The following is a 13,966-nucleotide window of genomic DNA, read 5'->3' on the forward strand; positions in this document are numbered from 1 at the left end:
TGGAGGAGCTGCAGGGGAAGGCTGGGTTAATGGTCCTTCTAAAGGAGGATTCAGAGGAAACTGTTCAGGGCCCAGCCTAGAACACACATGAGAAGCCAGGTCTGCTATGATCAAAGCATCCTCAGAAGCGGAGAGCTGAATAGACAGGGGCCTCCCAAGAAGCTGTTAGAAAGACATGCTCAGGGCTACCTGCCCTCAACCTGGCCTCTTCTGGGCTACAGCCTGGAGGCTGTCAGTTCAGGAATACCAGCAAAGTCACAACAAAGAAATGGCTTGGTTTTCCCCCAAGCGAGAATAGGGCCTCCAGTGTTCTTAGCCGGGGGCTGTAACTGCAAGTCTGACATTGATGGCCTCTGATCTGATTCCCAACATGTTCTGCCCAAATCAGAAGCAGCTTGTTCTTGGACATATGCAAGCTCCAGTCTGTCCACCTCACCTGGACAAAGAGACAGATGATGTTGTGGGGGAGTAGTTGGAAGAGTGCCCAGAGGCTTGTGAAGGGATTGCATGAATCTCACAGTTAATAGCTCCTCTAGTAAACAGCTCTGCTCTGGCCAAGGTTAGCCAACAGATCCCTCCAGAGTAGGGATGTTTCATGCCCCCACTCCAGTAGTAAATGTTCTTGATTTAGGGAGATGTCCCTTTTACTGGAATGCCAAATTCCCTAAGCTCCTTCCCAGGGCTACTCTGCCATACTCCTGAATCAGAGCTCCAGTTCCCACTGCTGGGCCTGGTGCCCAGGAACCATCTGCCCATTGCTCACCCTGACTCCAGGCCGGGAGGTAGAGGGGATGGCCCTACTCCCCAGGGTGTGTGTGGCGGGGGGAGAATAAAAGTGGTTGCCAGAGAATTGCCATCTTTGGGGACTAGCCATTGGTGTCACTTTAATTTAGCCCAGAACTTCAGTTTGTAACGGCAGAAGGGACCTTATAGATAGTCCAGTTCTTCTTTTATTCTTTGCTGCCACCTCCATTTTAGAGGTGAAGAAACTGGGACTCTGAGAAGTGACATGGCTTTGTGAGACCATACAACTAGTTAGTGGCAGAAGAGCAAGATCCAAAGTCTTTTTTATCCTTTCAACCACTCCACAAACACCTTTTGTTCTCCTGGGAAGTACCAGATAGTGAGCTAGAGCAGACAGGCACATGACCTGGCCCTCCAGAGGCTCACAGCATGTGCAAGAGAAGGCCAGATAAACCCTTTGCCACCCCACAAAGTAACTGCTAAGACTAAGTCATGTACAGGAAGCATGGAGAAAGGAGGGCTTCTTACGGGATTTCAAAAAGGAGATGGAGATGGTTAATTTAAAGAAGGATTTCTAGAGGAGTTGATAAAGTCTCATGCCCTTTGCCCTGCACTTAGAGATATTTCTTGACACCTGGGCTTACATTGGACGCCTGAGAGTTTGTGAGAACGAGCAGAGATGTCCTCATGGGCAAGGCCCACTTCCAAGGGGAGAAAGAAACTCATGATATCATCTGACTGTCCTCCACACCAGAAGTAAGTGGAAACAGTTTGGGAGGGCTCTTTGGTAAAAATGAATGGTGGTGGTGGGGAGGCGGAGATTCCAATTAAACAGTTCTAGAAGTACTTCCAACCTTTTGGTCTTAAGACAGGTGCTAAAAGTCAGCTTCTGGGTGATAGAGAAGTAGGAAGAAACGGTTAGAGAATGGAAGGAGGGAAGAGCACCTTCTGCTTTAAAGGACCTTCCTGAATCCAAGGTGTTCCCAGCTTCTTCTCTGCTGGCCACCCCTGCCTTGGCCCTCCTCCCGACCCACAGACATATCCTCCCGACCCACAGACATATCCTCCCGACCCACAGACATATCCTCCCGACCCACAGACATATTCTCACTTCTGTCTCCCCTGCCCGGCCCCGGAACCTCGCTCCCTGGTGGAACCCAGATCTCTCTGCTCATCTCCAGGCTCCCCTGTGAGCTGATTTCCAGAATTGCTGAAAGAACACAGGTAATTAAGGACTAGAACTCAGAAAGACAGACCAGTCCTTCCTCCTCCAGTGAATGGTGTGTTTGGGAGGCAGGTCCTTCTGATGTGTGACAGGGGGTGGGGCACCCCAAGGACCTGCAAGTGCCTACCTTTACCGTGTGGAAGCTCAGAAGCAGGACAGTCATTCCCATGCAGGGTTTCACACGAGGCGTTGAGTATTCATTCCCATATAAGAATGGCAAAGTTGTCCTGGCCGGTTTGGCTCAGCGGTTAGAGTGTCGACCTGCGGTCCTGAGAGACCCAGGTTCGGTTCCCGCTAAGGGCACGTACCTCAGTTGCAGTTTGTCCCCCACCCGGTCGTGCGGGTGGCAGCCACTCAATATGTTCCTTTCACATCGATGTTCCTCTCTCTCCCTCCCACTCTGAACAAAAAAATGGGAAAATGTCCTCGGGTGAGGATAAAAAAAAAAAAGAATGGCAAAGTCAGTTTTGTTGTTGGGTAGGTGCAACTCTTTAGAAATTACTATGCTGTTTACCAATTCAGGGCCCATCTATTGTGGTGATTCCCAAACTCCAGTGTGCATTATAATCACCAGAGATGGGCTACTGATTACAAATGCAGATTCCAGGGCCTCGCCCCAGAGTCTGATTTGATAGGTCTGGGGTAAGGCCCAGGTTTCTGTATTTTTAATTAATAGCCAAAGACTGATGTATTTCACTTAGAAACTTAAATACATACATATATACATACATAAATCTGTGCCCTGGCCTGTGTGGCTCAGTTGGTTGGGTGCTGTCCTGTGCAAAGTTGCCAGTTTTATTCCAGGTCAGGGGTTGTGGCTCAATCCCTGGTGGGTGGCAGTGGGCAGGAGGCAGCCAATCGATATTATGCTCTCACATTGATGTTTCTCTCTTCTTCTTTCCTCTCTCTCTAGAAATCAATAAATTATTCTTAAAAAAAAAAAAAAAAAACCTGTGGGAGCCAAGCAGTGGCAGACCGATGAGTGGTTGAGGGCTGGGAGTGAGGTCATTAGCCCTTCCCAATACGCTCTGCAATCTCCTTCCACTGAGAAGGGCAATTCACGTTACCTCAATTGTGGGTAAAACACTCAGAAAGTGCATCTTCAAGAAGCGTGCCCTTGGCCCTGGTTGGGTAGCTAAGTTGGTTAGAGTATTGTCCCAACATGCCAAGGTTTTGGGTTCAATCTCTGGTCAGCACACATACAAGAAGCAACCAATGAGTGCATAAACAAATGGAATAACGAATCAATGTCTCTCTCTCTCTCTCTCTCTCTCTCTCTCTCTCTCTCTCTCTCCAAAATCAATCAATAACTAAAAAAAAAAAAAAAAAAAGAGTGCCCCTAACCCTCTCTTGTGGCACGATCACGGTCTCTTGGACCCCAGCACTTGGGAAAGAGGAGATATAAGGAGGAACTATAAAGCAGATGATAAGGAGAACAAGCACAGCCCACATCAGCATGGCCGAGGAGAGGGACACTTCGAAAGGAAGTCCTGGTAAAGGGTTTGCTGATGGCTGCTAAGAGTAGAACATACGTAAATCATTAAGATTTTATTTTCTCTTTTGTAATTAAAATTTTTCAGAAAGTCTGTACTACCCCAAATCCTGTGTTCAATGTGGAGGAGAGTATCCAGGCTGTGGGAGGAGCGTGAAGCAGGCCGGAGACAGCCGCCACACTGTGGAGAAGCACGGATGAGAGGGAGCCAGGATGAGCAGAGGAGTTGAGAGGATTCAGTGTGGACAAGAGATGAAAGCACTTCTCAGACAGCTCCTAAAACATTTTGGGGAAAACCTAGAATTCTAGTGGTAATGAAGGATAGTGCTTGAATTGTTGTTATACAGATTTTAAAGGGAGAGCAATCACCAACATTTAAAGGCCTGGGGCTCTTTAGTTGTTCCATTCCCTTTTGCTTATTGTTTTCTTTGTTCCCACCCAGACGCCTGGGTACCATCTATGGCCCCTAGTCTCTTGCCCCACTTCCCAAACTGATATTCTGTAGAACCCTGTAGAATTCCATAGTGGTGCCCTGTAAGTGAAGTTCCATGCTCAAATCAATTTGTAAAATGCTTAGTTAAATGAAATTATTCAAGCTTCTCTGTCGCTGGGTTTCTCAGAATGTCATGCTTTGTGGATCTTGCGTCTCTTCAAGGCAAGAAATATAATTAACAGTGTTTCTCAAACTTTTGACCATGAAACATTTTTCTTGAGGCGCACTTAGTAACATTTTACAGAACAATGTTCGCCTGAAGGCAAGTAGGAAAAAAGTTGCTCCTTGTTTTCCAGTGGTTATTCGCCCCTGTTTTGTCTGTAATCGGAAACCAGCATTTTAGCGAGGCCCATGCCCACCCAGAACGAACCCTATGCTTCCCCGTGTCCCTTGCAGTGAGATGTGACTATGTGACCAAACTATTGCCAGTGAGATGTAAGTGGAAATGATTTGTGAAACTCGGATGTGTCCTTAGAAGGCAGTGCCACTCTTTTTTGTACCTTTCTTCTCCCTGCTGGCTGGATTGCAGATGTAATGGCTGGGGCCAGAACAGCCACCTGGGTTGTAACATGGAAGCCACAGGCTGAGACAGAAGTCAGAACCTTGACACACCTGGTCAATCCTGAGACATAAAGTTCCATCTTCTTCAGACTACTGCTATTTTGAGTTTTCTGTCCTTAACAGTCATTTGGGAACTATGTAATGATAATCTCTTTGGATAGGTTTCTCTTTATACAATGAAAATGTTTCTGCAAGACGGTGTGCAAATTTTATGAATTGGCCAATTCATCAATAACTAATTTTGTACGTATATCTTTGTGGCATTGAGCAACACATATCCAAAATAGGGCAGTCTCAATTCTGAAAAGACACCTAGAGTGCAAGGTTTTAGAAAGTAAATAATAACATCTTGGTCGTTCATTTTCATGGTCTGGAATAATGGTTTTGTTGTATAGAAAGAGACACATTTTTTGAAGCCTTTTCCAGGATTCTCTGTCCTTCCTAGACCATTTTTCACCCCAAAATGTTTTTCTTCTTATCAATTAGAAAGACACAGATAAATAGAGAGGAAACTACATAGCTATCTCTTCATAAGATAAGTCATTTCAGAGCAAGAAGTGGTAAAATTAAGGCTGTTTTCCTATTCCTATATGAAATCACCAGGAGATGATAGCAAAAAATAATTCTATTATCTCAATACCTACATCTTTCACCAAGCCCTCATCCACTAATTTTCCATATAGGTCTCCAATGTTTACCATAGTTCAGTAGTTCCCAAATTTTGCTGCATATTGAAATAATTGAAAGAGACTTTAGTAATCCAAAACCCAGGTCACCCCCAATACCAATTAAAACAGTATGACTCAAGGCAGCATTTAAACATGCCTAGAGGCTGGCCAGTGTGGCTCAGTGGATTGAGTGTAGTCCCATGAACTGAGAGGTCCTGGTTCAAGTTCCAGTCAGGGCACATGCCTGGGTTGCAGGCTTCATCCCAGTAGAGGGTGCGCAGGAGGCAGCCAATTAACGTGTCTCACACTGATGTTTCCATCTCTCTCTCCCTTCCTTTCGCTCTAAAAAAAAATCAACAAAAAGTCCTGGCCAGTTTGGCTCAGCGGTTAGAGCGTCGGCCTGCGGTCTGGAGAGACCCGGGTTCGGTTCCCGCTAAGGGCACGTACTTCGGTTGCAGTTTGTCCCTCACGCGGGTGGCAGCCACTCGATGTGTCCCTTCACGTCGATGTTTCTCTCTCTCTCCCTCCCACTCTATCTGTATAAAAAATGGAAAAATATCCTCGGGTGAGGATAAAAAAAAAAATCAACAAAAACATATTTTTAAAATAAATAAATAATAAAAATGAAAATGCCTAGGTGCCAGTTTGGCTCAGTGGTTAGAGTGTCGGCCTATGGGCCAAAGGGTCATGGGTTCGATTCCCCGCCCAGGACATGTGTCTGGGTTGCAGGTTTGATCACTGGCCCCCGTCAGGGTCGATGTGTCTCTTCTCACATTGATGTTTCTCTCTCTTCCACTCTATCTAAAAAATCAATGGGAAAAAATATCCTTGGGTGAGGATTAACAAAAAACAACAAAAAACGCCCAGGTGATTCCAATATTCAGCAGAGTTTAGGAACCACTGCCATATTTTCCAGGGCTTTAACAAGACTAATGTTAATGTCAGGGACTTATTCTGCCTTGTCCTGAACACCATGTGGAAATAAAACCTGCTGAAACTAGAGTTCAAGTGTCAAACATGGAGAAGGTGAGACTCATTATTCTTGTCATCTCCCATCTCCATTTGAGCTGTTCTGCAATTCATTTCTCCATGAAGGAAATGGAGATAATAGTCAGAGTAAGGAATGGCTGAAAATTTGGAAAATAGACACTAGTGTGTCTGGCACATCTCAGGACTTAACTAAATGTTTTGAAAAGTCTACACTTGTTTAATGAGGACATTTTCAAGAACTGCCTTACCCAACTCTCCCTCTGAAGGTAACATCTCTTCCTTCCCAATGGCACCCAAACACACTCCCCGACAGGCCCCTCCCTTTCTGCTCCTTCCACTCTGGCCCTCCCCACACGCAAGTGGCTCCCTTCCAGTTATTCTCAGAGAACAGTGCGGCACAGAGGACTTTCTCAGACCCATGATCACAAGGATATGTTACTTGTGAAAGCTACAGCAAGAAGGAAAGGTAAGAGGAGCTGACACGGGGCTGATTGGGATTGACAGAAGGAGAACTGGGAAGGAATTGGGAAGGGCAGATTAGAAAACAGTGCTGAAAGCATGTGAAGTTGGGTGGAATTAGAGTTAAGACAATTATGGGAAGGAAGTCATTGAGCAATAGGAATAAAACAGTCAGGCATGGGTACTTTTGAGCACCTCTGTCTGTTCAGCTTGGTGTTAAGCACTCTGGAGGATTCAGGAGAACTAGGAGACCAGATACCTGCTATCAAGGAGCTGATGGAAGGAAAACAAATGGGAATAAGAAGAGAACAGTCCAGCTCTGAGAGCTGAATTGGTCAGAAAGGGCTTTCTTGGAGACCTGTACCTCCCGCTGGATCTTACAGGGTAAGCATAATTTTAATTAGCAGAGTGAAGGAAATAAAATATTCTGAGGATGAGGGAGCAAAGTCAGGGGATGGGGATGGAGGAATTTGATTACCCTCTGCTATTTTCTGTCTCTCTTACTTTATAGGAATTAAAGCAAAGGATGTAAAGGGACTCTTACCCCTGATGATACTAATGGTGGTAATTTTCCTGCTGATTCTATTCTGGGAAAATGAGCTGTATGAGGAAGTAGCGGCATCGACCATAGAGCAGTTGCATGTGGACTACCCTCAGAGCGACATTCCTGTGAGGTACTGCAACAACATGATCTTACAAAGAATCATCAAGGAACCCGACAACACCTGCAAAAAGGAGCATGTCTTCATCCATGAGAGGCCTCGAAAGATCAATAGTGTTTGTACTTCTCCCAAGAAGATGGCTTGCCAAAACCACTCCCGCGTTTTATGCTTCCAGAGTGAGATAAGGTTCAAAATGACAGTCTGTAAGCTCATTGGAGGTACCAAATACCCTGCCTGCAGGTACCACATCTCCCACACAGAGGGATTTATTATGGTCACCTGTGATGAGATGGGGCCAGTTACTTTCCAGAAATATATTGAATAACTTGAGACCAGCACCTGGGTCTGAGATCCTCTCTTCTCCTCTCTCAGGGGCACTGGGCTGGTTCTCCCTGACGCACACTGGAGCTGTGGACGTGGGGTGAAGCCTTGAGGGAAAGGTGTAGCCACCGGTAATTCGTTTATCCTTCCAGTATTGCTGAGCTGGAATCTTTTCATTCTGCTTCAATTAAAAAAAAAAAAAAATCTACTGAATTAAACCATAAACTATGCATGTGTTTCAATTTCCTGTTTCATGTCTTTGAATCATTTGATGAGAGCCAGGACTGGCTCTCATCAAATGATTAGTATAAGGTCAGTGAGGCACTCATTTTACATGCAAATTTTAAGGGGCATCCTCCCAAGTAACCCCCATAAATAATATTTTTTAAAACAAAATTAATGCAAAAATCCCTGATGACTATAATACCTGAATTTTAAAACAGGACTCACTCTGACAGGGTTGAACTTAGGATGAGGTGAAGTACATGAGTGGTGCCCGTGCAGAGTCAGATCCTGTTATTTAAATATTTGATAGTTGTTCATCAGAGATAGTTTTGAGTTAAATTTATTTTTAAATGCTGCATTAAAATATCATCTTGGATATTGGGCTTTTTTGGTGCCCCCTTAAATTTTGTACCTAGAACAAGCACCTCATTCATTTCACCCTAATCACAGACTTGGTCCTAAGTGTAGCAGCAATTAGGGTCATCCCCTAGCATTTTCTCCAAAGATGGCACATACACCTCAAGCTGCTTCTGCTCCTGCTTAGCAGCCCCTCTGTGCCTTGAAAAACAGGGGGAAAGATATCAGAAGAAGCCTGACTGGTCAGAAACTATTTCCCTAGAAGACTATGGAGAGAAATAGATAAGAATGAGGCTCCAGGGCCCAGTGTATCTCTTCTTTGCATCCCCAGAAGAAACAGAAAGGACTTTGACCAAGACTACTACTTCTTTTCCCCTGTTAGTCCTTACAACTGAAGTGGTTTAATTCTTTTCCATTCAACTATGGGCAGAGCATCTTTACGGTTAGAGGGCAAAGAAAGAAAAGGAAGGGAAAGAGAGGCTCCTAATTCTGAGAATTGAATCAAGTCCTATCCCTCTCTGAGCCTTAGTTGCCTCATCTGTAAAGTGAGAGCTTGAAGTACGGAGTCTTTGAGGTTCTTTGCAGGCCCTTTTACACCACGATTCTATTTCGTAGTGGTACAGAAATTAGCCTTGTTGGAGGGGAGGGTTAGTATTGGGGAGCAGTAAGAAAGAAGGGGTATTTGGCAATTAAGTGCCAGGTGATGGAAAAACTAATTCTGGACGATGGCATTCCAATCCTGTGAGTGAGAGCCGGAAACACACAGTGAGCTGAGCAGGCACCAGCAATGCCTGAGCCTCAGACGGTCCATTCTGTTCTGATCTTTTCAGTTGAGAGACTTCAACTATTGCATTAATTATTTGTATATAATTCAAGGTCAGATCTAAAAAGGAGGTACACCTATGCTAGTTGCTAACTCTTTTGTAAGCCTCGAATTCTAACTGATTGATTCGATGATGGAAGGAGGAGGGTGACAAAGGCGTAGAGTGAAGGACATGTTGCAACCTTGCAAGTGGGCAAGGCTTACCCATCTGGGTGGCTCTTTTTGCAGTTGAGTTCCATTACCCATTTCTCTGTGGGAACCTCATTGTCACTGTTGTCTTCATGGAAGTTTGGATGCCACCAAGGGACCAGAGCCCTCAGCATCTGAAGATGCTGAGCAGGAACAGGGGGTCCCTGGTATATGACTTGCTGGGTCTTCATAGCAGCATCATTTCCTGGGCTCAACGTTAAAGTAGCTAAAATGTGTCCATACAGCCCCTGTTTCTATCTGCATTCTGATTCCTTTTCCTAGTCCTCTCCCTAGGCTTTCCTGTCCTTCCAGTGATTTTTCTTCCTTTTCTCTCCTAAACTCCCTCCTACTAATTAAAAACAAAATCTTGCAGATAAATGCATTCCCACTGATGTGTCAGTGTGTAACTGAGACTGTCCACTGGAAATTATCCTCAGAGTATTTTTATCTAAAGGAAATCAAAGCCCAATTCAAATGAATTGTGATGTTTTAGACATTTGCAGTTTGGGTTTTTGTTTGTTTTTTAATGGGCACCTAGTAGCCCAAATCAAACCCAGGTAGCTGTGAATTCTGCCCACTTGAAATACATGTTTCAACCCGGTCAGTGTGGCTCGGTGGATTGCACATCGTCCCATGGACTGAGAGGTCGTGGTTCGATTCCCGGTCAGGGCACATGCCCCAGTTGTGGGCTCGATCCCCAGTCGGGGGCATGCAGAAGTCAGCCAATCAATGTTCCTCTCTCTCCCTTTTTCTCTCTGCAAAAAAAATCAATAAAAACATATTTAGAAATACATGTTTCAGGGAAACTGGGAATCTCTGTACTGTTCATATTTTCTCCTCATTGTTTATTTTCCTATTATCACCTCACTATTGATGTTTAGGAAACAGTCTAAATTCTTCTTCCCTTCTCCCTTCCAGCTGCACCAAGTCTATGTTCAAGGCACAAACATAAACACATTCACTTAATTCTTAATAATACATTAGTAATCAATCAACCCAATTATTAAGGCTCATATATTCTTGGTACTGGATCTTTGCTCTCATTTTACCCACAGGACATTTTAAAATGAAATAAATAAAAAACACGAGTCCATGTGTACTGTCAAATGAGTGGTATAACCTGCATAACCTGTGGACACAGGCAACAGTGTGGTGAAAGCCGGTGGGGAGGGGCTGGGTAGAGGTGGGCACAGCAAAGCGGGGGAAATAGGGAACATCTGTAATAGTGTTGACAATAAAAAGAAAAAGAAAAAAGTGAGTGGTAAGTGTAAGGAATCAGGGGCGCCGCCGAATAAAACAGAGAAGAGACTGGAGAGCCAATCAGCCGAATAAACAGGGATCAGGCTTTATTGGGTGCACTCCGGGCGGGTTCACAGACTCCGGGGGTCGAGTCCTAGAAGCCGCGCTCAATGTAGGGGCTTGTGTCTTTTATATCTGCCTGTTGCAGCTGGAATTTGTCCCTTAGGGTTTGGCCCTGCGGGGGCTATGCATGGAGCCTCTGGAATGTGAGTCCATAAGAGCAAGATGGGAGTTCATCTACAAGCTCCAGGCAGGCCGTTCAGGGTGGGAGGCAAGGCTGAGCAAGGAGACAATGGTCGAGCACTTTGCCTGGCGCCAGTCCCCAGGCCATCGGACAGTAAGACATTCAGAGGAGTGAGAAATGGACTTGGTAAACTTAAGTAGTGAGAAAATATGTCCAAGAAAAAAATGGGATCTGAATTGGGCTTTGAGGGATTTCAAGAGGCAGAAAAGAATAGGCATTCAAGAAAGGAGCACAAATGGAGAGATGGAATAGAGTGTATTCAAAGAGAGTGGGCCACACTGCTTTGGTGAGAGCTGGGTTACATACCAAAACAATGGGAGAAGAGCCTCCAGAAGCAGGTTGAAACGAGATCAAGTAGAGCCTTGACTAAGTGGCCTCAGGGGATTTGATTGCCTCAGGTAGGCAATGAGGAATAGTTGAAGGGTTCTGAAGTAGTGTTATTGCAAGTGGTGTTTTAGAAAAGTAATGTATTGAAGGGATTAAGGGTCAAGGAGTAGTGATCAGGATATAAGAGTGATAATGCAGGAGATACAAGTATAAGGGAAGAAGATTTTTAGAAGGGAGCGGAAAAAAATGAGATCTCTCTAGAACAAGAGAAAGAATTATCACCATAAATAATCGTTCTTTCTGGGAGTCTCATTGTGAATTTTCCAGCATTGACCTCAGGTAAAGAATTTTCTACACTAGTCAAGCCATGTTATGTTGTTAACAAACATTGCTGAGAAACTAGTGCACACACAGTTCAGTGTTTGATTCTGCACAGAATAAAAAGAAGCAGGAATTTTTAGCCTCAATAAAAGGTAGAAAGGACCAACATGTATCAACCAAATTGAAAAATAAAAAAAGACCATATAAAGTGAATGCAATATAATCTATGCATAGGATTAATATATAAATAAATAGGGAAGATTTCACAGAAGAGGAAGCAGTGGTACTGGCCAGATCCCTGGGATTCTGACAGCCAAACGGACACTTTGTTCAGTCTTCAGAATGTCCTTGGTTCCTCCTTCGATCTCATACAATGTTACCTACCCCCCCCCTTTTTTTGCCCCTCCTTCTCTCAGTTAAACCCAATAACAGATACTCCCAGGAAACTGATACAATTTCACTTCTTGCCCTGCAACAAGCTGGAAGCTTTCTCTAGGATCATCTTTGCCAAAGGAACTGGTAAAGACAGATATCCCATGAGTGAGAATTGGGGGGAAATTAAATGGGGGGGGGCTAACATTGTGGTTTCCTTCCAGTGGCTACCACATGCCAGGTATTCTGCGAGGCTATAGAAGACAGTGCAATAGTGAGGGACATGGGAGTGAGATTCTTGTGACCCATTTTGAAGATTACAGACTCTACCAATGAGATTACAGATAAGGAAAAAGGGAAGAGAAATACTTGGTTCTGGGCACTATCGACATATCTAATATAATTATCTAATTATCTAATCTAATTATCTAATCTAATCTAACATTTACTTTTTTTCATTTGGGGAAATTGAGGCTAGATAAATGAGGTAGAGTATTGTTCGTGGATAAGCAGGGATTGGAAGCTGGGTCTTCTGACTCCACAGCTGATTGTCTTTTCAATCATCATGCTTCCATGAACAGATGTAGGGGTCTTAAGTTACATGGAGGAGAAGGAAAAAGAGAGTTATCTTCTTAATAGTCTCCTTATTTTTATCTTTTACTTTTTATTTTCACTACAAAAGAGATTATCCTAGATCTGAGATGGAGACCCCTCTGCTGCTCCTCAGCCTGGGGTTGATTCTTGTAGGATCTTCAGGAAACGAAATGGAGACAATTAAAGAAGAATTTTCCGAGGAAGAGCTGCAATACAGCATGGCAAAAAGTGACCGAGAAAAACAGGCCATCGGAGTATTAATGCCCTTGACTCTGTTGTATAAAAATACCAGCCTTCACGCATCCAAGGATGTTATGTCTTCGTTATTGACATTCAGAAGATTACATTATAGCTTCCCTAAGGGAAAAAGTTCAGGTGATGACAAAGAGTGTTACAATGACATGGTGATCTGGAGAAAAGTTTTAGAAGCTAATGGGTCATGTAAGGTGAGCAATAACTTTATTCTTGGCTCCATGGAAGTGATCCGCGGGGTCCCCAAAGCCCCCAGCTGCAAGCGTGGACGAAATCTTGGCATAAGCTGCTCTGAGAGCCCAGAACTGAAGCCTGCTATGGGCCAGCTCACTATGGCCAAACAATTCCCCAGGTGCCAATACCACAGTGTTACCTCATTAAATAAGATGCTGGCTGTGCTAACAGGTCATTCTCTGATGAGCTGGTTAGTTAGTGGCTCTAAATTGTAAGTCTCATGGGGCTGTGAGACTATACAGTCTATCTAAAGAAGAACATACTTATCTAAAGAAGAACATACTTATCATCACTATTGTGCATTGCCTTCTGTTATTCACATCTACACTTTTAGCAGTATAGTAAACTCCTGGTTATTTACTAACTGGGGGAATAAAAAATCCAAAGTTGTGGATAATTTGATTAAAATTTGTAACTGATCCTGGAGTGCATATACTTTCCCTTTCTCTCTCTCTCTCTCTCTCTCTCTCTCTCACACACACACACACACACACACACACACGCACTTTCTCTGAACCAAACTGATTTTCATCCTAGCTCAGCTATAAAGCCAAGAAACAGAGTTCACCCAACTTGACAGAATTAAGAAAAATAGTCCCCAAACCAATATAGATAATTGAAAATTAATTATACTGCCGCTGAGATTATTCAGAGGAATCATGAATGAGCACAGGGGATGCTGTTATTACTGCTTCTCTTCAAAGGAAGGTGTGTGTGGAGGCAGGCACACAAATGTGAACACTCACCTGTGCAACCTGAGGTCTGTGTCCTCCAGAGGGGCCAGAAGGGAAAGAGCCTTTGCCTTATCTGCTGCCCTCAGCCAACAGCTCCTGCCCTACGCAATCTTTGTTCCTCCTTCCTCGTCCTTATCTATATCACAGGTTGCTACAAAGGGAAGAAATAAAGTGCTTACTAAAACTTTTACTCAAGTATATTCTTGTGTTTTTGTTTTGTTTTGTTTTGTTTTGTTTTTTATCCTCACCCGAGGACATTTTTCCATTCTTTGTTCAGGTAGAGTGGGAGGGAGAGAGAGGAACAGAGAGAGAGAGAGAGAGAAACATCGATGTGAAAGGGACACATCGAGTGGCTGCCACCCGCACAACCCACCAGAGCT

The 13,966-nt window shown here is 44.1% G+C and overlaps 2 protein-coding genes across 4 annotated transcripts; both read left to right on the top strand.

Annotated features, from left to right (window-relative positions):
• Window positions 1-6,523: 6,523 nt before the first annotated feature.
• Window positions 6,524-7,828, top strand: RNASE12 (ribonuclease A family member 12 (inactive)). 3 transcript variants are annotated; one of them, XM_036281602.1, is made up of 3 exons: window positions 6,524-6,639; window positions 7,144-7,534; window positions 7,667-7,828. In XM_036281602.1, the coding sequence occupies exons 1-3, from the start codon at window positions 6,606-6,608 to the stop codon at window positions 7,725-7,727; spliced, it is 486 nt and encodes a 161-aa protein (XP_036137495.1). In that variant the 5' UTR covers window positions 6,524-6,605; the 3' UTR covers window positions 7,728-7,828. The 3 variants fall into 3 exon arrangements, with proteins under 3 accessions (XP_036137495.1, XP_036137486.1, XP_036137500.1); XM_036281607.1 differs by adding an exon at window positions 6,842-7,016 and having other exon boundaries at window positions 6,526-6,639; window positions 7,144-7,828; XM_036281593.1 differs by having other exon boundaries at window positions 7,144-7,828.
• Window positions 7,829-12,473: 4,645 nt separating this feature from the next.
• On the top strand, window positions 12,474-13,067 carry RNASE11 (ribonuclease A family member 11 (inactive)). The gene has a single exon (XM_036270910.1). It carries the CDS (start codon window positions 12,474-12,476, stop codon window positions 13,065-13,067), a length of 594 nt encoding a protein of 197 aa, XP_036126803.1.
• Window positions 13,068-13,966: the final 899 nt, after the last annotated feature.

The sequence above is a fragment of the Molossus molossus genome, unplaced genomic scaffold, assembly GCF_014108415.1.
Source record: "Molossus molossus isolate mMolMol1 unplaced genomic scaffold, mMolMol1.p scaffold_m16_p_1, whole genome shotgun sequence".
Lineage (NCBI taxonomy): Eukaryota > Metazoa > Chordata > Mammalia > Chiroptera > Molossidae > Molossus > Molossus molossus.

Bases quoted from the DNA above. Each gene is read 5' to 3' on its own strand.
- RNASE11 (XM_036270910.1), top strand. From the start codon at position 12,474: ATGGAGACCCCTCTGCTGCTCCTCAGCCTGGGGTTGATTCTTGTAGGA.
- RNASE12 (XM_036281593.1), top strand. From the start codon at position 6,606: ATGTTACTTGTGAAAGCTACAGCAAGAAGGAAAG. The intron at 6,640-7,143 runs GTAAGAGGAGCT...CTTACTTTATAG, and splicing joins AGCTACAGCAAGAAGGAAAG to GAATTAAAGCAAAGGATGTA.